The sequence below is a fragment of the Patagioenas fasciata genome, chromosome 1, assembly GCF_037038585.1.
Source record: "Patagioenas fasciata isolate bPatFas1 chromosome 1, bPatFas1.hap1, whole genome shotgun sequence".
In the NCBI taxonomy this organism is placed as follows: Eukaryota; Metazoa; Chordata; class Aves; order Columbiformes; family Columbidae; genus Patagioenas; species Patagioenas fasciata.
The window spans coordinates 151695366-151723175 of record NC_092520.1 but is presented as its reverse complement, the minus strand read 5'-3'; the positions used below and the strand labels follow the sequence as shown (position 1 = coordinate 151723175).

General features: G+C 42.9%; 2 protein-coding genes across 5 annotated transcripts; both read right to left on the bottom strand.

Annotated features, from left to right (window-relative positions):
• Positions 1-170: 170 nt before the first annotated feature.
• LOC136103030 (tubulin alpha-8 chain) lies at positions 171-10613 on the bottom strand. Of its 2 annotated transcripts, none has more exons than XM_071817845.1 (5): positions 9755-10613; positions 5934-6156; positions 5079-5227; positions 3843-4523; positions 171-3098 (listed from the first exon to the last, which is right to left on the bottom strand). In XM_071817845.1, the coding sequence occupies exons 1-5, from the start codon at positions 9755-9757 to the stop codon at positions 2811-2813; spliced, it is 1344 nt and encodes a 447-aa protein (XP_071673946.1). In that variant the 5' UTR covers positions 9758-10613; the 3' UTR covers positions 171-2810. The 2 variants fall into 2 exon arrangements, with proteins under 2 accessions (XP_071673946.1, XP_065696847.2); XM_065840775.2 differs by having other exon boundaries at positions 10288-10613.
• Positions 10614-10713: 100 nt separating this feature from the next.
• Positions 10714-27548, bottom strand: LOC136103024 (tubulin alpha-2 chain). 3 transcript variants are annotated; one of them, XM_071817836.1, is made up of 7 exons: positions 27414-27548; positions 26007-26147; positions 20275-20369; positions 18525-18738; positions 17589-17737; positions 16504-17184; positions 10714-15751 (listed from the first exon to the last, which is right to left on the bottom strand). In XM_071817836.1, exons 2-7 carry the CDS (start codon positions 26044-26046, stop codon positions 15461-15463), a joined length of 1470 nt encoding a protein of 489 aa, XP_071673937.1. In that variant the 5' UTR covers positions 26047-26147; positions 27414-27548; the 3' UTR covers positions 10714-15460. The 3 variants fall into 3 exon arrangements, with proteins under 3 accessions (XP_071673937.1, XP_071673942.1, XP_071673944.1); XM_071817841.1 differs by having other exon boundaries at positions 26007-26104; positions 27414-27545; XM_071817843.1 differs by lacking the exons at positions 20275-20369; positions 26007-26147; positions 27414-27548 and adding an exon at positions 20079-20234.
• Between the last annotated feature and the right edge of the window lie 262 nt (positions 27549-27810).

Here is a 27810-nt window from a genome sequence, read left to right as displayed (position 1 = left end):
CCTTGCAGATAAAGTAAACCATAACATTGATGATCAGGATAAGATTTACAAAGCCTACAGGAAGTTAGGAACTCCACACACAGTGTTTTAGAATGCATAAAATACTCCACACTGGATCAATAACTTCCACTTCTTCATTGCATCACTTTCAGCAGTTTTTCAAAAAACAGAGTAAGCAATTAATCTGCTGTTTTCTATCACATTCTTTGTCTTTAACTTGGCCCCTATTTCTCCTCTCTCACTGGAAGAGCAGGGTCACTTCTCAGTTTGAACACATACCTGAGTTTCATGTATGAAATTTCCTGTTTCTGGTTTTGATTGCAATTCAGGACAAAACTGTGAGGAAAGCCATGTAAGGCTGGGTAATACTTATTCTTTTTCCTTCAACTTAGGTACATAATCAAGTATATCCTGAATAGGATGTTTTCCTAATCAGAGACATTTCTGGTACTCTATAACTTCATAGTGGTTAATTAAATGCATATAATGCATACAGAATATACAACTTCAGTGTGGTGTTGTATTGTGAAACATAATTGCCAAAATAAATAGAAATCTCTACATGATCACAAAATTACAGAATGGTTGAGTTTGGAAGGGACCTCTGGAGGTCATGTGGTCTAAACTCCCCGCTAAAGTAGGGCCACCTCGAGCAGGTTGCCCAGGATCATGTCCAGATGGCTTTTGAGTATCTCCAAGGAGGGAGACACCACAGCCTCCTTGAGCAATCTGTGCAAGTGCTTAGTACTTCCTCACAGTAGGAAAGTGTTCCCTGATGTTCAGATGGACCCTCCTGTGTTTCAGTTTGTGCCCATGGCCTCTGATCCTGTCACTGGGCACCTCTGAAAAGAGCCTGGCTCTATCTTCTTTACACCCTCCCTTCAGGTATTTATATATATTGATAAGATCCCCCTGAGCCTTCTCTTCTCCAGGCTGAACAGTCCCAGCTCTCTCAGCCTTTCCTCATGGGAGAGATGCTTCAGTCCCTTAATCATCTTTGTGGCCCATCGCTGGACTCTGTCCAGTATATCCAGGGCTCTCTTGTACTGAGCAGTCCAGGACTGGACATTGTACTCCAGGTGTGGCCTCACAGGTGCTGAGCAGAGTGGAAGGATCACCTCCTTCAGACTCCCTCACCACAGCATCACTAGCCAATCGAGGGAGGTGATTGTTCCACTCTACACTACACTGGTGTGGCCCCACTCAGAGTGCTGTGTGCAGTTTTGGGCACCTCAATATAAGAGAGACATCAAACTGTGTCCAGAGGAGGGCGACCAAAATGGTGAAAGGTCTCGAGGACAAGACTTACAAGGAACAGCTCAGGTGACTTGGTCTGCTCAGCCTGGAGAAGAGAAGGGTGAGGGGTGACCTCTCTGCAGTCTTACAACTTCCTCAAGGGTGGGCAGCAGAGGGGGAGGTGTTGATCAGCTCTCTCTGGTGACCAGCGACAGGACACCAGGAAATGGAGTGAAGCCGCATCAGAGGAAGTTCAGACTGGGCATTAGGACAAAGTTCTTCACTGAGAGGGTTGTTGGTCACTGGAACAGGCTCTCCAGGGAAGTGGTCATGGCACCAAGCCTTTCAGAGTTCAAGGAACATCTAGACAATGCTCTTAGTCACATGATTTAGTTTTAGGTTGTCCTGCAAGGAGCAGGGAGTTGGATTTGATGATCCTTATGGGTCCCTTCCAACTTGAGATATTCTGTGATCTACTTTGTCTAGTGCAGCCCAGGATACCATTCAGCATCTTTGCAGCAAGGGCACATTGCTGGCTTGTGTTCAACTTGATGCCCACCAGGACTCCCAGATCCCTTTTCGCAAAGCTGCTTTCTAGTTGGGTGGGCCCCAGCGTATATTGGTGTATGGGGTTGTTGCTCCCCAGGTGTGGGACTTGGCACTTCCCTTTGAATTTTCTTTGAGTGAGCCTTCAAATGCCTGTGTTGCAGACTCACTTGTATGTAGTGCATCAAATAAAGACTGCCACAGCTGGCATGGTGGTCTGTTGGTTAAAGCAGAGGTTGCTTCTTGCAAAGGAAGAACCATTCAGGTAGGGTAAGGAATACTGAAATGTTTTCAGTAGGGATGATGGAAAACAAACAAACAAAAACGAAAATCTTTTCTCTTTTTAAAAGGGAGAGAATTTTCTCATTTAAACAGCTTCACAGAGACACAGAAAAAAAAAGTTCTTATGCCTGCTGCAGCTGTACCCAACCAAAAGGATACTTGTTTTCATAACACAGATCTTTATCCCCCAAATGTGGAAAAATTGCACTGCTTTACCATTTCTGAATAAAGTGTTTGCTTTATCAGAAATAGTGTTTCAGTGAAAAGTGAAATGTCCCTTTTAGGTTGGTCAGCTGAAGGTCAATAAGAGGATAATAAAGCACAGAGCAGAGGACCCATTTTTCTGTGGTCATTATATTTTGATGTGCCAACAAATGAAAGGTGAATGTACGCCAAATGAGAACTTTGAAAACTCTACTGATTCACTGTGCTCCATTATGAACTTTCATATATTGAATTATAGTGGGTTTATCATGCGTATTAGAGCTTGAACAGGTTTACATTAAATGTGCAAGGAAGAAGAGTAAGTCTCTTTGCATTGCTGGGAGTGGTGGGCCATTACTACAACTGATCATATTTTATATGAAAAATTACCTGTGATTTATAGAATAAAATATGTCTTTATATGATTCCTCCTAAATTTCTGTGTCTATTACATACAAAAAAGGTGACCTGATAGTAGCCTCAGACAATACAGTGATACAGAGACAGTTCTGAGCTTAATAGGAACAAAATATATTTTAAAATTACTCCCCATCATTTTCTTCTTCAAATGAATCAGTCCCCACTTCTTCATAGTCTTTCTCCAGGGCAGCCAGGTCCTCTCGGGCCTCTGCAAATTCTCCCTCCTCCATGCCTTCACCCACATACCAGTGCACAAAAGCTCTCTTGGCGTACATCAGATCAAACTTGTGGTCCAGCCTTGCCCAGGCCTCTGCAATGGCCGTGGTGTTGCTCAGCATGCAGACTGCTCGCTGAACTTGGGCTAGATCTCCTCCAGGAACTACCGTAGGAGGCTGATAGTTGATCCCAACCTGGAAACATGAATGTGAGAGAAGGCTGTAACAAGGCAAGAGTAGAAAGCAGTCAAAGAGCTCAGAAAAAGGTGAGTGAAGTTACATATTCTGGGGTAGAGTGGTGCCACTATCAAAACTACCAGATGGCAAATGCCATAAAAAGAATAACATCATAAACAGTATGGTACATGGTCATTTTAATGTCTGCATCATTCTTCTGTTCAATGTGCACTGGCAACTTAGTAGCTTTCTTAACAGCTACTCCACACTGAACACACAGTTTCACCAAGATACTCTATAGAAACTGATACAGAAAGTTGGTTGCCAGTTAAAAGTTTTCATTCTTAAACCAGCTACTTGTAAGACAAATGTTTTTCCACTGCTGATGTCTGTATTGTTATTGAAATTATGTTTACCAACACTGCTATGTAGCCAGTGGTGAGAGGGTGTATAATATTATTGCATGAGGGTGTTAACTGATAGATTCCCTAATATCAGCATTTCCTTTATTAATTCTATTGGTTTGGATATTTCCTTAGTTTTAGATGATGCTTCAGAGAGAACACTCACTGGCTTTTTTCAAAATTCACGTCCGAAATGAATACTTATTTAGATTTTAGGTTGCACACAATTCAGCTTTCCATGTACCTAAATATTTAGGAGTCTATGTCAATGAGATGTTTTCCTTACGTTCCTTTCTTTTCTGCTAAACTGAAGTTGTCCTTTAAACATTAAAGAGAAATTCACAGCAGCTGTACTCACCTTAAAGCCTGTTGGACACCAATCAACAAACTGGATAGTTCTCTTGGTCTTGATGGCAGCAATTGCTACGTTGACGTCTTTGGGGACTACGTCACCACGGTAGAGCAAGCAACAGGCCATGTACTTCCCATGTCTTGGGTCACACTTCACCATCTGGTTGTTGGGCTCAAAGCAGGCGTTGGTGATTTCAGCCACCGAGAGCTGCTCGTGAAATGCTCTGTCAGAGGAGATGATGGGGGCGTAGGTCACTAAGGGGAAGTGGATGCGCGGGTAGGGCACCAGGTTTGTCTGGAACTCTGTGAGATCCACATTGAGGGCACCGTCAAAGCGTAGCGAGGCAGTGATGGAGGAGACAATCTGGCTGATCAGGCGGTTGAGGTTAGTGTAAGTGGGACGCTCGATGCCCAGGTTACGGCGGCAGATATCGTAGATGGCCTCATTATCCACCATGAATGCGCAGTCTGAATGCTCCAGGGTGGTATGTGTGGTCAGGATAGAATTGTAGGGCTCCACCACAGCGGTGGAGACCTGAGGAGCTGGGTAGATGGCAAACTCCAGTTTGGACTTCTTTCCATAATCCACAGAGAGACGTTCCATCAGCAAGGAGGTAAAGCCAGAGCCGGTACCCCCACCAAAGCTGTGGAAGATCAGGAATCCTTGCAGTCCAGAACAGGCATCAGTCTAGAAAGCAAAGAGAAAGTGAAAGAAGGAGGGCTGAAGAGGAACGAAAATGCTTCATCTACTACATGAGTTTATTCTCAGCTGAAGAGGAGAGCAGTCAGCAATACAGAGCACTGCTTTCATGTCAGGTTGTCTTGAGAAAGGCTTGGTGATAATCCTGTCCTTTGCTTCCTTCTCTGGCTCAACTTACAACATAAAAATTGGACTCAGCTGTGAAGCCTCTCTTTCTGAACTTCACACTTCTTTCAGTTATTCTAGCTGAAACGGGCAATATAGCACTTCCTAATCCACCCTTCTCTATCAATATTGGTGCTCCAGGGCTGTGCTAATCATGACGAATTACATATTCAGAACCATTTTTGAAGACTATCTGAAGGCATACACCTGGGAAGTGAACTACTGGGCTTCTCTGTCTTAGACTAGTAATGATTCTTCTGTATGTCTTGCAATCTCTTTTCTGAGCCATTGGTATCATTCACAGTTAACAAGCTACCTGTTCTGCACTTCTGTCTTCTGTAGAATCCAAACTGCTATTTCAAAACGACTGGGACTTACCAGCTTACGGACACGATCAAGCACCAGATCAATGATTTCTTTGCCAATGGTGTAGTGGCCACGAGCATAGTTATTAGCTGCATCTTCCTTTCCTGTGATCAGCTGTTCTGGATGGAAAAGTTCCCGGAAGGTGCCAGCCCGCACTTCATCTGAACAAGAAAGAAAAACTGTAAGAAGCTGCGTGGCTGTGCTCCAGTGTCAACAAGTTCTGGTTGCTGTTGGCACTGATGCAAGCCTTGTGTCAGTGGAGGTCATGACCGCAAAAAACAGATGCTGATGGAGAAGTTAAAACTGTTTCCTAAGCATTTTTAAATCGTTGCATTCTGTTGATTTATAGCATGACATGCATCCAGGCACAGAAGCTGTTATCTTCTCAAGAACTTGTCAGTTTTACAGCCTTATACCAACATAAGGACAAGTCACCAGAAAAAAAGCATTAAGAAAATCAGGTTTCCCCAAGTGCCCCAGTTTTTAGAAATCCTTCAGTTCCTGGAGGGAAACTGTCAGGCTCCTACTCTGGATCTGAATTGGAGAAAAGCAGAATTTGAGTGGCAAAAATGTCATGATAAACAAACCCAAAAGTAAAATATTTTTGCAAAAAGAAGTCACACAAACCATGTGTGATAGCTATTAAACTGTTGGGTATCCTATCAGTATTATAACACCTGTGGAGATAATTGACTCATGACAGAATCTGGCATTCTGTGTCAGAAGAAAATTAATTTTATGCTATCTGCTGGTAGATCAAGACACAAAAGGTGTGCTTCTTTGTACCAACAGAGACTGGTGGCACAGCATGGTGATACTAGGAGGAGTAAGCTCTTCTCCATTTCCCAGCTTTATTTCAATACTGACCTACTACTGTTGGTTCCAAGTCCACCATTACAGCTCGTGGCACATGCTTCCCAGTGACTGTTTCATTGAAAAATGTGGTAAAAGAGTCATCACTGTTGACCTTATTTTGCAAATCCTTGAAGGTGCCGTCTGGCTGAATGCCGTGCTCCAGGCAGAAGAGTTCCCAGCATGCATTTCCTATCTGAACTCCAGCCTGGCCAACATGAACAGAGATGCACTCACGCTGAGGGGAGAGAGCAGAGACGAGGTCAGAAAAAACACAGCACATTAGTCCTCCTTATTACTAACAGTTACTTTTTCCCACTGTATTGCTCTTCCAGAAAACGGTTAATTGTTGTTGTCAGCAATTGATTTGTTTGTTCAATCCCATGACCGCAATGAAACCGTGCATATACACACCAGATACTGGGAGGGTTCTTAAAAAAATTGAGATCTTTGTGCTGTAATATATGGGTACATGAAAACAGGCAGAAAAAAAAAATCAGTTACACAAAATCCACTTTTCCTCCTACAGATTGGCCCTGTTAAGGAGCATAGTCCAGTTTAGTTTATTTTTACTCCTGGCGGGAACCTGACACAGTCATGTGGTATCCTTCCACCTCATGTAACCCTAGACAGGTGATGTCTTTTGATTCTCTTCCCCTCTGATAGCAGGATAGAGTGGAAACTTGGAAGAACTGCTTTAAGCAATATTCACCTCCGGAAATTATTTCAGGTTCTCTCAGTTGACACAAATGCTCCTTCAATTTTACATTGCAGGTCCACTGCCTATTCAGGCAGTGTCATTGCAAGATAGCATCCTTACTTGTGTAATTTTGAGCATAGTTCCTGTGGTAGGCAGGAACTTCAATTAAAAGAAAATGTGTGTAACACCAGGGTAAAAAAGGCAGGTGCCAATTGCTCCAAAATCTTTTACACCTAGAGCCCAGGAGTATGAAGGACCAGGTACAATAGGGTGATGGGTAATGGTTTTAAAGTAAAAGAGGGGAGATCCAGGCTAGACTTGAGGAAGAAATTTTTTACAATGAGGGTGGTGAAACCCTGTCCCAGGTTGCCCAGAGAGGTGGTAGATGCCCCATCCCTGGAGACATTCAAGGCCAGGCTGGACGGGGCTCTGAGCAAACTGATCTAGTTGAAGATGTCCCTGCTCATGGCAGGGGATTTGACTGGATGAGGTTTGAAGGCCCCTTCCAACCCAAACTGTTCTATGGTTCTACAGTTCTGTAAGTTCAGAAATACAATAATAAAGCAGATAATTCTGAGTTAGTCCAGATGATTACAACACTGGGTGTAGTAAAAGGTAGTTTCATAAGGAGAGAGCAGTTTCAGACACATGGAGTGTTTCAGCTTCTGTTTCTGCTTTGGAGGAATTGTAATTGTAGTCTTCTGAGCTCTGTTTTTGTGATCTCAACAGTCCTGTCTATGCTAGGGAGCAAGAAAGGGTCAGGTCATATTACTGAACCTGTGACCTGTGATCACCTGTGCTGACAGATAATTAGCTCTCTCTCTGGCACAGTTTTGGCTTATGCCGGTTTATACTTTTCCAGGCAGTGTTCGGGCACCATCCAGAATACAACTCATTGTCAAGAATGATTTTCCATGACCAGTCTAGTGTTGGAGAGGGAAAGAGAATTTAGATGTCTAAATATGAAGCAGGCCATGCTACCTGGCTTCAAGGCCAGAGAATGGTCCTCACTCATTTTTATTTTGTAATATCTCATTTAGAGATATGCAATGACTTAATATCAGATTTGGCCAGCTAACTTACTTTTTTTTAAGTTGGTAACTGCCTACCCTGCAAAATCATCCTGTGACCTGGGAGTAAAACGTGTCTTCCCCCAAACCTAAAGCTTCAGGCAGGATATGTGACCAGCAGCATCTCTGGAGCAGTGTTTTCTTCACAGATTGCTGTATATTTATGCTTTGGAAACATAAATAAAGGTATTTTTTTTTGGAAGCAAATGAAATTTCAGAAGTCACCACTGTCCCAGTTAGTCATCCTCGGAAGTTGAAATGAATACAGAAAGTCAATTTAAATATTTAATTCAATGCAACAGATTATTTCTATTCAGTACTCATTTGTAAGTTCCTGACTCTACAAATGCATACACAGCAGCATGTGTAATGTGTTCTCCAGTGTACATGCACTACCTTGTTTTTCTCAACTGAGTTGTGCAAAAGTATCTGACTTATTTGCATGATGATGAGGCTTCACAGGTCGGTATATTGCAGGAGAGCTGCAATCTGGAGGATTACTCAGGAGACACTGAAGGCATATTTAGGCTTAGACAATTCGATTGATGCTGATTTTGCACAGGACAGGCTCCTGCCTTTCTTTTAAATCCCAATGTGAATCTGTGAGGCTGGCAACAAGAAAAGAAAAATCTTTTTTTCCCTTTTAAACATGGCAATGAGGCCAGGTGATTTTTTTTAAATCATACCTTTTAGAGCAAAGCTACAATTACAAGTCGAGCAGCACTTGGAACCTAAGGAGCTGCTTTGCCCTGTTCCTCAGATCGGTAGAGGAATTTGTCTGTTTTTTCACAGATGGAACAAGGGAATGTTGCCTTAGATAGCTAATATTGTAGAACCGGCTCCTTTCCTTTTAGACTGAGCTTTCCTCTGCACTAGTTTGAAGCAGTATCTCAACACTACCTTTTGAACCAGGCCTCTGGCCATGACTCCTGCCTTCAGCTCCCATCTTCTCCTACCCCAGCAGTAATTTGGAAATATTCTGACAAGGAGAGGAGACAGTAACAAAGAGGTTTCTAATTTTGCATAGTAAACAGCTTTAAAATAGATATCAGACTTCTACTAGGGAAGAGAGTGGGCCTTCTACTGAGTCACCGGCAGAGTAAACTGATCTCTACGTGATATTTAAATTTGGAGCCTACTCCGAACTCATGTTTCATATCACATCACTAAAGTACCAGGACCTGTCTTAGAAATTGTGGACCTGACTAAACCTGGGACAGCTTTGACTCTATTAAAAAAGCAGAATACTAACTGGCTTAAGTACTTACTGTGCAAAGGTAGACTTTAGTCTTCCAGCTATTCCCAGAACATGTTCACTACCCTAGGTCTGCCTTAAGGCATGGGGAGGCTGAGAAAGTCTGTATCTTGCCTGCGAAATGAGCGCTCTCATTTTGGACTTGCAGCTCTATTGGCAAAAAATAACATAGTTCTCTGCACCAAAATAAGACTCAGTGCTAGACATAAACTTGGGTACAAGGTGAAATGGACTTTTCACATTCTAAGAGGTTTTGAGAGGTTTCTACAAATTTATAAGAGCCCTCCCCCCCCCCAAATCTTAAAAATGAAAGGCTTTTTTTTCTTAATTAAACACATACACATATAAAAACATTCATGCACCCCAGAAACACACAAGTATACACTGTATAGCTATGCACAGTACAGCCGTTGGGGCTAAATTAATTTAAAACAGACACACAGGTAAGTAACTTTTTTTTATTTCTAAATGAAAAAACAAACAAACAAACAAAAATCTCATCTGAAAATGAACCTGTGTTTAGAAAATAGAGTCACAACAGAAAGTACTAAGAAGCTAAGACTCTGTATGTAATTTATCTTATAATTCCACTAATTAGACAGTCTCCGAAGAAAACTTTGGTTCGCCACACCTTACAGCTCCAGTGACATTTTCTGACGCTCCTCTCCCATTCTCTTATGTGGTATTTGGTGCGTGAGATCAGGAGTTTTGTGGAGCAAACCACTGATAACAACAGCAGAATCCCTTGCCTTCCCTCGCCCACGGTCCTCCCGGTCCCCGCGTGACGGGTGTCGCCACACTCCCCTCTTACCATGGTGTCTCCAGCAGTGTGTCCTTCCCTTTTGGATCAGCGGCAGCAGGTCTGTGCCGCAGCTGGGCTCTGGGCTGCAAGGCAGGAGGCAGCCTGGGCCCGGCACCAGGCACCTGCTGCCGCGTTTCAGTGTCACCGTGTGTTGGGGAGGAGGTCACGGGCTCCGTGGTTCTGTCCACCACATCGCTGCCTCCTGCCCATCCCACCGCCCCCTGCCTATGCAAATTCATCCAGACAGGCTGGGCTCAGATAAACCCCCGATCTCCAATTTAGTCCCGCCTTGATTGGTGTGTTTATTAAATCTGAGTGTAGCTGCCTAACACGCCATACACTACACTTTCTAACAACTGAGTATTACCCATATATATCGCCTACAAGACATATACCATCCCAATTCCCTGTTTTGCCAGCATGTACATGTGTAGAGAAAAATCACTCCTAAATTCCAATACAGAAGACCAAGAGGGCATACAAAAGCAAATAAATTGAAAAGAGGATAGAAAAAAAAATAGAGAATTGGAAAATATAATTACCATTCCGAAGTGTCCTCTGCCAGGGTTCTTAAGTGATGGCCTGACTTCTTTCTGTCCTTACTCCAGCTGCCTCTCTGTTAATGTTTCAGTTCACTTCTATTGCTTCTCTTTCTGTGTAGAGTCATCTGGGCTGTCAGCAGTATGAGGCAGCATCCAGTACAGGCTCTAACTCATCTGCCCAGACACTGAAAGAAATTTGATTCTCATTGCAGTGCTTATTGCGAGACATAGCTGGAGGCATCACACAAACATTCTCACACCAAATTAGGGCAGTTGCCTCCACCACTTTGTTGTTTGCTCTTTCTGCACTAGCTCAGCATTGGAAAGAAGCAGCTTCTCTCAGCGGAGAAATCCTCATGATTGCAACTCCCAGGTAACAAAGAGGAAGGCACACCCAATTGCTTGAATCTGAGTATTATTCATCCCTTGACTTTAGAAACATACTGTTTATTATGATGTTTAATCAGTAAAAATTTAAATACACAACTCCTACATTTTAGATTAGTCTGCTTTGACATGATTATATTGATAGATTGTTCTGCCACTGTTGGCAACCAGCATCTAAGGATCTTCTCTAACTAACACCGACATTTTAAGAGTGTGAAGTATCATAGAATCACAGAATACCAGGCTGGAAGTAGTTCATACTGTGTTTTATAAACTCACATCCGTATATATAGTCTTAATTTTGCTGATCTTTAGATAAACCTACAAGTCACTACTCTTTGATTTTGGCTAGGAAAAGCTACAGAGATTTCTGGAGCCACAAATATTTTTTATGGAGGAAGAATGAAAATTTCTATCTGCTACTATGTTAAAGTTAAGTACCACACTTCTTCAGAAAACCATCAGATCATTGCTTTGAGACTAGGGAGTAGGCTGTTCTAGTATTCTTGCTGCAAAGGAGCCAAGCTTTGGCACTTGAGACAATCTGACATGTTAATACTGCCAGATTCACCAGAGGTGGAGCTCTATGTGGAGAACCACCTGAGGAAAAAAGTCTCAGGTCATGTACTTTGAGCAGTCCATCACTCAAATCCTCTTAGGCGTTCTTTGAGTCAACATGCCAGATCTATCAACCAGAAAACCTAAAAGAGCTCTATGAATTACTAAAATATTTGCAACTTAGTCCATTTCTGCTTTTTTCTGCTCTTACATTGCCTTGCCCTGCTCTTCTCTTCCAAAGTAGGCAGTGAGAGCACCTCTGGGAGTCAGTGTTAATAATTCCTCTCTCCACCCCACTCAAACTCAGCTGTCCCAGGACCTGCAGACTCGTCAATGTTGGGTTGCCACACTGAACAGTCTGGGTTGTGCCTCACCAGTCAACTTCTGAGGAGCCGAGAGCAATGGAGTCTTGAGTGGTGTTCCTGGCCAGCAGGAGTGCAACGGCTATGTCCTGTCTCTCTAGAATTAATTGAGCTTGAAGAGCCTGGGGATGACCCAGGCTACTGTTCTTCCATTTCTCACAGACACATAGCTAAGAAAAAGGCCTTTGCAGATCTGCTTTAGACCAAAGACAGTGTTTGACGTTCTCTGTCGTGAGGTAGCCCATGCATTCAAGTGCTGGAAATATGCATTAGTCTGGGGTGAAGGCCAGACACAGATGTAAAAGCCCTGAGGAAGACCTGGGTGTACTGTTTTTCATGGGGTTTCCTTTCCTTGCTCTGTCATCTTGTGTTGCAGAGAGCTTAGGCAGAAAACCCTCGGCCTAGATTTAGAGGGTAACCTGAAAGCACAATGTGGAACTCTGCTCCCAGGTACTGGTGCGTTTTCTTGACTCCAGAGTTGGCCTCTAGGCTCTACTCTGTAGAGACATGAAGCAGATGTGGCCTGGGCCTGGATTCTTGGAAAGAAAGTAATCTTGCTTGATGCTGGCATCCAGCCTGTGTGGGCAGACGGTGAGCTTGTGGGGTACTTCTCCATCCTGCATGTAATGGGCTTGAGACATGCGCCACATGGCGAGAGTTGATGGCCCAGCAGCCTGGTCAAGACCTGCCCACTTCAGCTTTTACCTTGCGACACTGGTAGATGATGACAAGAGCTAAGCAGAGCTTGGTTATAAAAAAAGATCTGCCATGGAGTCCTGAGATGCGCAAATAAATGAATTTGGCATGAGTGCTAGAGTGACTAGAATGGCTTTTAGTGCCAGAAGGTTCGTGAATAGCCTGTGCTAACTGGGTGATGCACAGCCTGTATGCAGCTGGAGTGGTCTGGATATGCTCAAAGGATTTCCCGGGTGCTGTGCTACGGGTGCCCTCCAGAGAAATGTGAGAGTTGTGGAGTTGGGAGTTATTTCAAATGGTTTATGATTCTATCAAGATCAGCCTCTTAGAGGGATTTTTAAACACCCCTTAACACTGCCGTACAAAACCTAAATCCTTTTCCTCTGTTTAAAAGCAGTCGCCTCTCTGAAAATAGAAGTTCTGAACAATCTAGAGTTTAGAAGTACTGTCTACCAGACCTTAGGTCACGAGAAGCACTAAGTCCCGTGATCTATCAGTTCTGTTCTGACTAGAGATCAAAATATATCAACTGGCAAATGAAGGACAGTCATCTCCTTTATCTCCTCTACTAGATGGACATCACTCCCTACAGTTTGGTTAGCTAAGTGATTCACCAATAGTGCCAGAATTGTGGATTATTTTAGAACAGTAATATGCCATATCACAAAACCAAACTCCTAAGAAGTTTTTCGGTGATCATACAGAAACCTCTTTCACTTCTAATTTTGTGTGTGAAAGTCTTTGCATTTCCCACACATAACAGCACATTCTTACATTAGGTGAATAAAAATATAAAAGCTTCCCTGTCTCCCCTGTAGAGCTCCATTTTGTCACTCTGTTGCCACCTACTGGGAGAATTCACAGCAGCTAGTTCCAGATATTTCTGAAATCCTAACGTCTACAATTTCAATATCCACATAAAACTGCTATATTGATAAAATATTGGTTTTCAGGTATTATGGCTGAAACAGAGAACTGTGCTGTGTATTTTTTAAATTACTTTAAAATAAAGAACAATTAAGTACATCTTGGGATGCATTTTCCAAAGAGTTATTTCCTTTCCGGTAAAAATTGTCATATACAGTATTTCTCTATATGTGTTAAAAAATGTGGAATTAGACTGCACATGCAAAATTATCTTCCCTAATACAGCAAGTTCAGAACTACAGTTATTAATATAAAGACCAGCCATTCATTTTGCAGATAAAAAGGTAAACTACATCAGTTGATGTTTCTGGATGTGCCTGCTTTTCCATATGACCTTTTAGTGATCCTAATACAAACTGAGCTACCAGAAAGGAAACAACACTCCTCAGCAGTTTGGGCAAAACCTAATGCATTTCTGTAGCCCTGCTGGAGTTGTATGTGCTGAATATATGTTTCAGCGAAAACATGGATTTTTTTTTTTAAATAAATTAAAGATCATAAAAATAACAGTGGTATATACTGGGTCTGTCCTCCACCTCCTCCAGGGTGTCTCCTCATCAGTGTTAAGGGAAACTTTCCAGATAACCACATAACCACAAGCTCAGAAGCAAGTTGGATACATGGTAAGGTCAGTCCAACAGGCTCATGGTCTTGATGCAGACATTGTTCAAGCACGAGGCTGCTTGAGAGGTACCCCCAAACATTTTCTTTACCTTTCTCTTGCTTTCCCTCCCTCCTAAACAGACACATCCTGCTGTCCCCTTCTTTTTCACCACTGGCCCTGTTCTGCTAATTTTTCACCTTTATTTGGTAATTTCAGCTTTAGTTAGTACTCTCACTAAGTCAACCCCCACTTTCTGTGGATATCTAACATTCAAGGTGGGGGAGGTACCAAAACTTCCCTTCTCCTGCTGCTACCTCATTAGTTCAGATGCAGGTTAGGGCTGAACAGCCACTTTTCCTGTTCTACTGTCAGCAACATCCAACAGTTTCTCTTGTTATTCCATTAGTTTAACCTTAGGCCATGCTTGGCCACCTGCCTGCCTGCCTTAAAAACATATTGTTCTAGAATCCTAAACCAATGGAAATATACAAAAATATACCTTATGAAGACTTAAGCTTTGAAATCATAGCTGGTATTCTTAGATACCCTACCTACACCTATCACACACATTTTTTTTCATGGTTTTGATTTATTGTGATCTCAGTAAGTCTGATGGAGCTGGTAATACTTATGTCCTGCATAGAATCATGGAATCGTTTTGGTTGGAAGAGACCCTCAGGATCAAAAAGTCCAACTATAACCTAACTCTAGCCCAAACCATGTCCCTAAGAACCTTGTCTAAATGGTTTTCAAACACCTCCAGGTATGGTGACTCCACCACTTCCCTGGACAGCCTGTTCTGATGCCTGACAACCCTCTCCATGAAAAATTTTTTCCTAACATCCAATCTAAACCTCGTCTGGCACAACTTGAGGCCATTTCCTCTTGTCCTATCACTTGCTACTCAGGAGAGGAGACAGACCACTCCCATGCTACAACCTCCTTTCAGGTAGTTGTAGACAGCGATAAGGTCTCCCCTCAGCCTCCTTTTCTCCAGGCTAAACAGCCCCAGTTCCCTCAGCCGCTCCTCATCAGACTTGTGCTCCAGGCCCCTCACCAGCTTTGTCACCCTCCTCTGAATTCTCTCCAGCACCTCAATGTCCTTCTTATGATGAGGGGCCCAAAACTGAACATGGGATTCAAGGTGGGGCCTCACCAGCACTGAGTACCGTGGCACAATCACTTCTCTAGTCCTGCTGGCCACACTATTCCTGATACAAGCCAGGATGCTGTTGGCCTTTTTGGCCACCTGGGCACACTGCTGGCTCATATTCAGCCGGCTGTCAATCAACACTCCCAGGTCCTTTTCTGCCAGGCAGGTCTCCAGTCACTCCTCCTCGAACCTGTAGCGCTGCCTGGGGTCGTTGTGACCCAAGTGCAGGACCCAGCACTTGGCCTTGTTGAACCTCATACAGTATGAAACTCCTACAATATGAAGCCTGTTACCCTCTGAGGCAAAGTGACTAATGATTAGCTGGTCATATATCCTACGTTTACTGCCTTGTGACCTCATAGTGGATAACAGTCTACTAAGATAGCAATGGATTAGGTGTGTGAGCACCAAGCAGAAATGCAGCCACACACACACAAAAAAGAGACATAGATGCAATCTTATGCACTGGAAAGGCCAGAGTGAATTTTAAGATTCCTCTCCATCATTTTCTTCATATGAGTCAGTTCCCACTTCTTCATAGTCTTTCTCCAGGGCAGACAGGTCTTCTCGGGCCTCTGAGAATTCTTCTTCTTCCATGCCCTCAGTCACATACCAGTGCACAAAAGCTCTCTTGGCATACAGCTGATCAAACTTGTGATCCAGCCTCGCCCAGGCCTCTGCAATGGCCGTGGTGTTGCTCAGCATGCAGACTGCTCGCTGAACTTGGGCTAGATCTCCTCCTGGTGAAGCTGTAGGAGGCTGATAGTTGATCCCAACCTGCAAATATCAATAGAAAATATGGAGGAATAAAAAGAGTTATGAGAAAAGGACAAAATTGAACAATAAATAGGGTAAGGAAATTGTAAAACCATTGGTGGGGGGAGGAAAAGAGGTAGGGAAAAACCAAAATCACATCAGTGTTAAGTCTAATGCCATTCAAGCTATTTTTCTGTGCACAAGTCAATTCCTTACCCTCACTCAAGGTAAAAAAACAAAGAGGGGAAAACAACCAGAACTGGACTCTAAATGAAGAAAAACTCATACAAATATGTCAGAAGGCATGGGAAAATTTGGGACAATGAAAAAAATCTCTCTCCATGGAGATGTAGAAATGTTTCACTTGCCTACAATACAGCACCGATAACTTTGGGGATTTTTTGTTTGGGTGGTTTGTTTTTTAAAATCTCATGAAGGACATTCTCCAGTGTCTCAGCATCTTCAGAGTATAGACCTTGCATTGATCTTTCTTCCAAAATGCAATTTATTTAAATTTAAAGTCTTATGGGGTTGACATTCTCCTGTTACTGAAAATAGCAATACTGTATATGTTCCCATTTATTTAAATATTTCGTAGTCTGTGTCAATGTGTTGTCCAAAGGAGAAAAGGCACGTTTTATATACACAGACCTTTCTTACATTTCTTCTTACAAGTGCAAAACATGCAAGATTAGAACTTTAAGTACAAGTTTTCTGCTAGACTGAAGTTGTCCTTTAAACATTAAAGAGAAATTCACAGCAGCTGCACTCACCTTGAAGCCTGTTGGACACCAGTCAACAAACTGGACAGATCTGTTGGTCTTGATGGCAGTAATTGCTATGTTGACGTCTTTGGGGACTACGTCACCACGGTAGAGCAAGCAACAGGCCATGTACTTCCCTTGTCTTGGGTCACACTTCACCATCTGGTTGTTGGGCTCAAAGCAGGCGCTGGTGATTTCAGCCACCGAGAGCTGCTCATGAAATGCTCTGTCAGAGGAGATGATGGGGGCGTAGGTCACTAAGGGGAAGTGGATGCGTGGGTAGGGCACCAGATTTGTCTGGAACTCTGGCAGATCCACATTGAGGGCACCATCAAAGCGTAGCGAGGCGGTGATGGAGGAGACAATCTGGCTGATCAGGCGGTTGAGGTTAGTGTAAGTGGGACGCTCGATGTCCAGGTTTTGACAGCAGATATCGTAGATGGCCTCATTATCCACCATGAATGCGCAGTCCGAATGCTCCAGAGTGGTGTGCGTGTTCAGGATGGAATTGTAGGGCTCCACCACAGCGGTGGAGACCTGAGGAGCTGGGTAGATGGCAAACTGCAGTTTGGACTTCTTTCCATAATCCATGGAGAGGCGTTCCATCAGCAAGGAGGTAAAGCCAGAGCCAGTACCCCCACCAAAGCTGTGGAAGATCAGGAATCCTTGCAGCCCAGAACAGGCATCAGCCTGGAAGCCAACAGGAAAAGTGAAAGAATAAGTGAACATATCTTTAAATTATACCCTCAGACAGAGCGAGCAACACCCACACCCAGTGCACAACACAAAAGTCAGCAGTCTTCCCAGAAAATTCTCATTGTCTCTTTTCCCCTGTAAATGTCAGGCTAGCGCATCAATAGAACAATATTGATGTTTTTCTTACAATAATAATGCTGTAGTAATATTTGAGATGTTGCATTTAAGTCTTTCATTCATATGAAAACCAAGATGGGATAGGGCCTGCATTTTTCTGTTCTGAGCCAATGACAATAGTAAATGCAAAACAAGAGCCACTATCAAAAAAAAAAAAGTATGTGGTGTTTATTTCCCCTCCCACTCTCCTAAGGTCTTGCTTTCAATATAATAGGGCATACCATCTTGCGGATACGATCTAATGTCTTGTCGATTTTGTCTTTGCCAATGGTGTAGTGGCCACGTGCATAATTATTTGCTGCATCTTCCTTTCCACTGATCAGCTGTTCTGGATGGAAAAGCTGCCGGTAGGTGCCAGTCCGCACTTCATCTGCACAAGAGAGAAAAAGCATAAGCTTGGAAGAGATAATTCACCAAGGCTGGTAGGGTTTGCGAAACAAATGGAGCATTTTATGTTGGCAGAAAATGCTATGGAAGACCTGTATGTTGAAAAACAAAGTACAGAGGTAAGGAGTATATTCTGAGATGTTCTCAGTATTGAAAAAAAGAAGTGGACTCTGCTCTAAGTGTAAGCTGCTGTGTTATACAAATGAATTCGTTCATCACAGGAGGGCTGTGCCATGCTGTGGTAAAATTTCCACTCTATATACTGATCAGATGAAGATCCATTAGAACCTTCAGGACAATGACTGGAAAAAGAGGAGATTTGCAAGAGCAAAACTGTGGTTTCCCCTGAAAATCTGTCAGGACACTTCTGTTGTCTGATTCTTCATGCTTGTCTCTTACATATGAATGTGGAGGAAAGCATTTTCCATCTGTTAGCAAAGGAAAAACAACATCACAAAAAAAAAAAATATACCAGAAAGGAATTTCTTTAAGAAAGCTAAATTGTACTCATATCTTGTGGAGGTTTAAGCAACAGTGAACTTTTGATTTTATTAATGATTAGTAGAGCACACATGACAGCATGCAGTCCAGTTTTCATCTTTTCATCGAGAATAACAGAGCTTTTAGTAATATCTGGTATTAAAAACTTAAAATCTGTACATTTTGCCTGCATTTTGGGATCATCCCTAATGGACAGGGCATTGTCCTGCTATTCAGCAATCTGAACTTTGGCACCCAGAAGAGTTAATTAATATTAGTTCTATACTGACCTATTACAGTTTGCTCCAAGTCCACCATAATAGCCCGGGGCACGTATTTTCTAGCACTTGTCTCTCTGAAGAATGTGGCAAAAGAGTCATCATTGTTGGGTTGGTCGGTGAAAGTGCCGTTTGGCTGAATACCGTGCTCCAGACAGAAGAGTTCCCAACATGCGTTGCCAATTTGAACTCCAGCTTGGCCAATGTGAACAGAGATGCACTCACGCTAGAAGGAGGAGACAAGTGAAACAGTGAGAAGAAACAGTGAATATCCTCAGTCTCTACAAGCTGATCTTACTTGAAACCCCAAATCAACGAATGATTACAAAATTTTCCACAAGACTGGGATTAATGGAAAATATTCTGACACTTATTTACAAATAGGAAGAAAAATATTTTGCTGTGCGTAGAAAGAAGCAATAATCACAACAGCTAGAGATATGCAGCCATGCCTATACATGGTGTACAGCACATGGGATCTACATGTAAGTGCACATAAGCCCATACAGATAGAAAAACTGTGTATAGGTACACAAAATAAACAATAGTAGGTCCCAGCCAAGGACTGTGAGCCAAGTCCAGTTATCTGGGAGAAGACTGACTTATTGATATCTAGATAAAGCAAAGGTAACAAAGTATCTTCTGATCTTTCGATCTGCTGTTGAACATGTGTGTTGGACAGGTGGAGAACAGGTTTGTAGAAATTAAAGGAACTAGAATTAAAGTGCCTTTAGTACTTTAATTAATTTCAACCACTGTTTCAGCCCATTCTCTGGGTACTTTTAATTCAATTTAACACGTGAAGAGCTAACTTGATACTCAAGAGGACTTGGCACTCTTTACATGTTAGATTAAATTAATCTCCTGATAAATTCTTCTCATACGTAGGCTTCTGTAATCATGGGTGTTCAGTCAATAACCAGTTTCTGAAGTGTTCATTACTGTGTCAAGTACCTAGTTTAGTAACAGAAATCAGAAACACAAAATATAATATCATATTCTATTAGAAAAAGCAGCACAATTCCTCCTGCAGATTGCTATGCAGGATCCCAAGTACTGTGAATTTAAAGAGTTGTCTCAAAAACATTCTTGTTGGACATGCTATATTTGAATATGAATCTTTCGGCAGACGATTCCCATCCTGTCTTATGGAGTTTCCAGGGAAATGTCCACATTTCTTTGTTCTTAGTTTTAATACTCACAATCTAGTAGGAAAAGGCCATTAATAGAGGGTTCAACATACTGTATTCAAGGCACATCCAGAGGAGCTTCCACCCAAAAAGGAAATATAAATTCCAACCCCATCCTTCTTTGCCTGCATGTGACTTCGCTTACAACAAATTTATGAACACAAACGCAGCTGTACATATTGGACTCCAAATTTGTTTACCAATAAGCTAATACAATAGTTTGTACACTGTGGGCAATATTTGTTGCCCCCAAAACGAAGCAAAAAAAGTCACTTCAACCTTCCTGCCTTCACTCACATCTTGACCTGACTAGGGGGAAACAGAGGGCCAAACTCACTGCTCGTTATCTCATAAAACAATCTGTTTCTCTTCTTACCATGTTTTCTTCTGTGTGCTTCCTTTCTTGACTGGTAGCAGCAGCTTTAGTTACTGATGTTCCTACTGTTGTCTAAGCAGCCTGGTGCAAGGTGGCTGCTGATCTGCACCTTGCTGGCAGGGGCCCTGCAGCATCACAGCACAGGCAGGAGAGGTCACAATCCCTCCCAGGCAACCGGCCCATTCCAGCCCCTCACCTGTGACACCAGCAGCCTGCTTTCACACACCTGCAGGACCCAGCCCTGAAGTCTGTTCTTAAGCAAGTCTTCCCAGTTAACTTTCCAAGCTAAACCTTGGTTTAAAGGGAAAAAAAAAAAAAAAAAGAAGAAAATTACAATTGGTATTAATAACCAAAATTTTAACACACACAGAATATCTTAACGAATGACCAGTTTCCTTCCTTAAAACTCTAGCAACTGGTGAATACGTTACTGATAACTAATTTAAAAAGATTATTGAACCATTTCAGAATGTCTTCATTTACACTCTCAAAAGGTGGCATCATTTTTAAATGGCATCTCTTCTGACAAAGGTGACTGTAGATGAATGGTGGACATGGAGTTAACTTGCCTAGATTCCACTGATTGAGTTGGGGAACAGGTTGAATTGCAAGGAATTCCACTTGACTATTTGATCATCTGTGGACAAGGTGCATGGGATTATCTTCTTGTGTCCTGGTACTAAGGCACCAAACCTCATCTTTCTGCCAGCCATTCCTCTCTGTGACCTTGGTTCATCTGATGATAGACAACTGTTTTTCAGCCATTCATCTGCCTACTATATGGGCCAATACAAATTCTTTTGCATCTAGGAAGAAGATGGCAAAACAAAAAAGCAGAACTAGAATTTGCTCTCTTTCCTGGAGGTACTAACAGGAAGTTCACAGACACCTGGCACACACACACACACATTCTCTCTGACAAGGCTTCAGTGGTAGGATCCCCATGGCTGTCTTTTCCCTCCATGATATGAGAGTGCAGAGAAAATACACAGCTGAAGATAAATATCAGGTACTTTATTCTTGGTAGTATTCTGGTCTTGGCCACACTAAGGTACACAAAGACACACAAGAAAAAGAACTGGATCTTTCAGATAAAGTAATTACCGCTCCTTGAACTCCTATGAAAATGCAGGCTTACACCCTACCAACATCATCAGTTGATTAGATCTCATCAGATTCACGCTGACCAAGTCCTCTACTTAATTCAAATATGCCTGTACAATGAGGGCATGTAGTGAAAAATTTCCAGAAATTATTTGAAAACTGTAGAGTATCAATACATTAAATGCAAAAGTTTTCATATACTTAATCACAGAACAAATAAGCAACTCTACAAAATCAGTAGTCACTTTATTGTGAAAAATAAATATTGCAGTTTTAGTATTAATTAAAAAAAAAAACCCTAGGAAGAGCTTGTTTCCGCCTTCCTGCCCTCTCATGATGAATTAAATACAATACAAATACATAGTCAGTAGTACTCAAAAGTGAAGGTTACTGACCTACACTTTAACTTGAATGTTAAAGTCCTGGTAAATGAGTGGCTGTGACATTTAACAGCATTCTAAACATAATGTATGGCCTGCTCAGATCACTGGTCCCAACCTCCAAAATTGCATCTCCACCATCTAACTAAAAATGCTAATAGAAAACTAGAGCAAAAAAACTATTGTTACCTAAATGGTCAATTTGGTGAGAACCTGACCTGACTTCAGAGGGAAGTTTTCTATTTCACTAACTGGCTCACGAAGTATTTAAAGTGAGGCCTTACAAAGTAAGGGGCCAGTAGACACAACCTAGTCAATTCTTGAAAGAGTTCAACACCAGACAGAGCTCCTGTGTTTTATTCTACCTGGTTTGCCATCAACTGTTGGTGGCAGAGCTGTTAACTACACCTATAGTTGAATTAAGAGAACCATCCAGCAATATAAAGAGCTTCCCTATGTGAGCAGAGCATATAAGAAATAACTCTTTGATACAGCGAAGCATTATGTGCTACTTATCCTGGTGTAGAGTCCTAGGAGAGACAAAAAATTTGTGGAAGGATATGGGCTTGTTTTGGTTTTTCTTCTGAGACAACCAGGTAAGGTCATTACTGCATTCATGAATGACCTGCTCCACTTTATCTGACACAAATAATAGAATATTTCTCTATTGGGATAATTCAAGAAGAAATAGAACTATTTTTAGCAGTGAAGATGCAGACTGTTTTCAAAATCTCTCAGTAGACAGTAAAGCAACAGATTGCACACAATTTGAAGGCACCACCAGGCTGCTGTTGTGTGAAGAACACAGAAATAGCCACTGCCTCAGTGTGTGGCCACTGCAAGAGACAAAGGAACAACCTGAAGGGGGCTACTGTTGTAAGACACCATACTGGGATCTCTGCTGGCTACTTTTCACAGGTTTGGTGTGTTGGATAGAATTTGCCCACCAAAAAGGCTGCTTTGCTCAACATTTTGTAGTTTCAACTGATGTCAGTCAGCCTGCACCCTTTTGGCACAGATGCTGAGATGGCGTGCTCCTTCCCTTTTATTTGTCCTCTCCAGCACAAAGCAGTTTACTCCAGTGAAAGCAATATTTAATTAGGTCAGTGCTCTCTCCTTTGGAATTTACCCTTTGTCAACTGATGATAGGTGGATAGACAGAGAAGAAATCAGTGTTCTACCCCAAACCTCCAATTTCTGCCTCAAGAGGTTGGAAATGGGGTCAGTCTGGTGACAGATATTCTGCAAAGACAATAATTTTCTTGCCACAGATCTGGGGAAGGTTTTGGGATCACAGAGAAGTATATCTTTCTACCTAAACTTTTGTTCTGAAGATCGAGCATTGATAAATGGCTCACATATAACCCATGTCTTTAGATACTGAGGGTGAGGGAGGCAATTCTAAACACATGGAGACTTTTTGACATCTACATAAACAAAGCAAGAGGTAGGGAAAGAATAAAACAATGCAACAACTTCAGTTGTTCAACTGGACACTTTAGAAGAATATAGCTTAAAAAAATAAATCTATTTCCTTACCACCACCACATGTTCCTAAAATTACTATGCATCAAGCAAGAACAAAGTGCTGTAATTTGCATTTAAGAAGAGTAAGTGCAGCAAAAAAGCCTTTGTGGCCCACCACCTTGGTTTTGTCTTAAATATGATTAAAATCAAGAATGACTGTGTAAGGAGGCATCAGTCACAAGAGAAACCATGGCCTTCAAAATGCAATAGGCTTCACTTTCTCCAGTGTTTTTCTTCCACATGTTTGTCCTAGATACCATGCTGCAGGAACTCAGTTTTCAGATGTCTTCAGGCAAAACAGAATATTCCCCTAATCCATTCCCTTTCACAGTCATGCCTCCAAGAACATTATTTCACTTGTTCAGAGAACTGCCGAGCATTTGGCAAGGATGAAACCTTCTTCCATAATTCATAACTGGCTATACAACCCTCACGCAAAAGTAAAGTGTTTGAAAAGGAGGATTCTTGTTCAGTTGCAGATTATGGAAGGAGTGGCTTTACCCTGGTGTTGAACAGAACAATGCAATAGAGCCAACCAAAACATCAGGAATACTTGGTGTGGTTTCAAAATTCATATACCACCATTCCCCATCAGAAGAAATGAAGGTATCGCCACACAGTTCACAGGTGGTCATCTCAATTAGGGCACTGATTTCAGCAATCCTTGAAGAGCCTGATGACATCCTCCAGACAAGCTGACACTTTTACAGCAGCAGAGAAAAACGCATCCTGTGACAGTATATACTTAGTCTTGAACGGGACGCCTATGGACAGGAGAAAATACAGCTGCCCAAGCCTGTCGGAAGAGCTGGACCAGTTTGTAAATGAACGGCAGTGATGTCGGAGAAGCTGCAGAACAAAGCAAAAGAGCCTTTCACTATAAAAGGTAAAACTAAGATACGCTACACATATTAAGAACAAACTAATCCCAACTAGAGTTAATCGAAACCTAGTTCTATTACTTCCACTTGGTTCAGTACTTGGGCCTTTGCTTGAGGCATCACTCCCATCCCTTGCAAGCCTTCAGTATTTTATTCACCTCATAGCACCTCAAGTTGACTGAGGTAGAGGCTGAGTCTAGGACAGCTCAGCCTGCCTTGCACAGCCTGTACCTTGTATGTTGCAAAGAGCTGAGGGTGGAGTAATGGTTTTAAGAAAAGTGGCTTCTGTAGAGCTACATCTTTCCATATGAATTGCAACTGTAAACACTAGAAACAAGCCTGACTGTACGTTCCTAGTCACCCAGTTTTTGTGTCTCTCAAAGATAAAACATTTACACAAATTACATCTATTAAAATAACCTATTCTCTTCTCTGTAACCATAATGGAATTTAAACAATTGGAAATTTTAACACTGTACCTGGGTCTAATCTCACCACCACCAGGTAAAGCAGAAAAGTAGCCAAGAACATCTTTTTGTAAGGAAGTAAATAGAAATGGCTCGACATGGACCTCAGTGTTCTACGTAGCAATGTCAACATCGTCAAGAGCTTTTGGGACAGAGCACCTAGAATGCAAGAACAGACAGGCAGTAAGGGCAAAGTAAAGCAAAGCAAAGCAATCACATAGATACAGATAATAAGAAACTAAGATACTAAAGTAAGATTCTTCTTAGTTTGATAGCATGAGAGTTGGGTTGTTTGATGTTTTTTTTAATAATAGGGAACCAGTACAATTTTGTAATGCAATTAATTATATTATACCTTTTTGTTAGGTATCTACTATAGTATAATATGATCTTATACCACAGTAGTGCCAACTTCTCTCCTGTGAGATAACGTCAAGTGATTTACTGTTCTGGAGAAGCAGCAGTACTTGAAGTGCCAGACAAGCATTGCTCTATATGGGCTCAAATGTAAGGGGAGACGAAGCAGAGAGTGCACAGAGACAACAAAATGTACCCTTAAAGGATCACTAGGTAGTTTTAGTTTCCCTTTTGTAACTTAAAAAAAACCCAAAAAAACATTTATTCTGAAGTGCTTTTGAACCTGGAAAATAATTCTCGTATCTTGACATTGGTTGAGACTAAATACGCTTTTAATTGTCAGCAAATGGATCACTAAGTCCTCTGTTGCCTTCCATGATACACAATAGGACTTCCTCATGGCTGGTTTGTCATGACAATATTCTTAATACATGGTTCATACTTGCTACCCTTTGTTAGCAAGGGACCAACTAACCTGAAACAAGATTATAAAAAAGAAGAGAAGCACAAACACCAGAGGGAAAGCTTACCCAAAATAGTTTCTGTTGCAGCCTCTTGCTTCTCTTCCACAGCTGCGTGCATCTCTTCCCGTTGAGTCCACTGGCATCGGCTTTCACAAATGGTCCCAAGAAACGCTAGTTGCTGTTCACTGTCAAAAGCATCACAGCCGCGTACAAGCTCTTCTGCCCCCTCAAACCGGCCAAGCGGCAGCAACACGTGCAACAAGTGGAGCTCCAGCAATGCACCATACTCTGGGAGGCTCTTGTTGGGTTGGTGTCTCAGCCAGCTACTGCAAACCTCCAGCATCACCTGGGGCTCTCTAACTTTGCTATATAACAGGATACTGAAGTATAAGGTAGAAATATTAGAAAACACTAAATCTTTGTAAAAGTTGAGGTCACTGACAGTTACTACCCACAGGCAGCTATCATCAAGGCATGTATCACGGTCTGCACTTGAAACACAGATTTCTGAGGCAGACAATAGGTGCAGCCACTGCTGTTACTTTCTTGGCATCACTCCTTTTGTACTTTATCATAAAGCAATCTGGAGGCTTACTCCAGCACACACATGTCGAGAACAGGCCTGTTCCTGGTTTCATCCTCACCTACACCATGCAAAGTGAAAATATCATGCAATATTCAAGTCTGGCCTGCTATTAAACTTAACATGAACCCTGTGTATATCTGACAGCCACAGAGAAAAACTCACCACAGCTCAAGAACTTTTGGAGGCAGATGTTCAGGGACATGGTAATACTGTAGGACCCAAGACAGAACTTCTCTCCACCGGTTCATCTCAGCCAGTGCCTGAATTCCCACAACACAAAGGGAGCATTTCACTTCTGCAGAACTGGCAATGAAGAGACAACTAAATAAGTGCTTCTTACAACCACACTGCCCCTCACATCCCTTCCAGCTGCATCCCAGCCTTGGTACTTTACAGCTCTCTGACAGCTGCTTCCCCTGCTTTCCGTTACCCTCTACCCCTAACCCCCCCAAAAAAAAGGCACATTCAACCCCCCAAAAAGATGCATAGAGTCTGTATCTCTAGAATGGTGCTGGAAAGGCTACTAGGCTCACCTTGCTGCCTTCAAACGTGCACAGATTCCTTCACACGAAACATGTAAATACAGACAGGCTGTTCTCAGCTAGCAGCCAAAGCCAAGCCAGGTTTTAAACTCGCTTTTCAGCAATAAGCGCTACCCTCTATTAATTTAGATAATAAAGAAAAAAAGCTAGGAAAACCATGGCAAGAGCCACTGGTGCTACTGCCATTCACACAGATAATCACAGAATGTTAGGGATTAGAAGGGACCTCGAAAGATCATCTAGTCCAATCCCCCTGCCAGAGCAGGAACACCTAGATGAGGTTACACAGGAATGTGTCCAGGCGGGTTTTAAATGTCTCCAGAGAAGGAGACTCCACAGCCACCCTGGGCAGCCTGTTCCAGTGCTCTGTCACCCTCACTGAGAAGAAGTTTCTTCTCAAATTTAAGTGGAACCTCTTGTGTTCCAGTTTGAACCCATTACCCCTTGTCCTACCATTGGTTGTCACTGAGAAGAGCCTGCCTCCATCCTCTTGACACTCACCCTTTATTTTTAAACACTAATAAGGTCACCCCTCAGCCTCCTCTTCTCCAGGCTAAAGAGACCCAGCTCCCTCAGCCTTTCCTCATAAGGGAGGTGCTCCACTCCCTTCATCATCTTTGTTGCCCTGCGCTGGACTCTCTCCAGCAGTTCCCTGTGCTTGTTGAACTGAGGGGCCCAGAACTGGACACAATATTCCAGATGCGGTCTCGCCAGGGCAGAGTAGAGGGGAAGGAGAACCTCTCTCGACCTAATATTAATTATATTATAATATTCTTAATTATAATATTATATCAATATTATAATATTTATATTCAAACCTAAGAGGTCCCTAACCCTCAAAAAAAAAAAAAAAAGAAAAATAATCATTCAACACAAAAGCCTTTCTATTAAAATAAGGTAAAACGACAGGCAGTGCAGACGGGTATGTAGCCAGCCGGACGCTGACGCGATACCGAGCCGCCGCGCAGCGCCGCCCCGTCCCCGCTCCGCCCCGTCCCCGCTCCGCAGGCCCGACACCCGCTCGCACCTCTCGGGGCCGGTCCCGGGGCCCAGGCTGTCGCAGCCCGCCTCACACTTCTCCAGGGCAGCGGCGAAGTCCCGGTGCAGCACCAGCAGGTCCGCCGCCTCCTCCAGCAGCGAGGCTGCCGTGGCCGAGACCGGGGGCCAGGCCAGAGGCTCGCTCCTCATGGCGGCAGCGGGAGGGCTACTGAGAGAGCTGCTGCCGCTGCCACCCTCCCCGCGTCCCACTGCCTGCCGCCCGCCCGGCTCCGGCTCCAGAGCCGCCACCGCTCCCCGCGCCGCCACCGCCCTCCCCGGCGCTCGGCTCCGCTCGGGCAGGCAGCGGCAGCAGCGCGGCCTCCCACGGTCCCGGACGGCCGGGAAGGAACCCCTGCGCCGCCCGGCAGCGGAAGGGCCGCCCCAGC

Excerpts from the sequence above, each read along its gene's own strand:
- LOC136103030 (XM_071817845.1), bottom strand. Across the intron at positions 4,524-5,078 it reads TTGATCGTGTCCGTAAGCTG|ACTGATGCCTGTTCTGGACT; the intron begins GTAAGTCCCAGT and ends TTTGCTTTCTAG. Across the intron at positions 3,099-3,842 it reads GGTGTCCAACAGGCTTTAAG|GTTGGGATCAACTATCAGCC; the intron begins GTGAGTACAGCT and ends TCATGTTTCCAG.
- LOC136103024 (XM_071817836.1), bottom strand. The coding sequence starts at position 26,046 with ATGTCCCTGAACATCTGCCTCCAAAAGTTCTTGAGCTGTG. Across the intron at positions 20,370-26,006 it reads CCAAAAGTTCTTGAGCTGTG|GTTTAGCTTGGAAAGTTAAC; the intron begins GTGAGTTTTTCT and ends CTTTAAACCAAG. Across the intron at positions 15,752-16,503 it reads GGTGTCCAACAGGCTTCAAG|GTTGGGATCAACTATCAGCC; the intron begins GTGAGTGCAGCT and ends TGATATTTGCAG.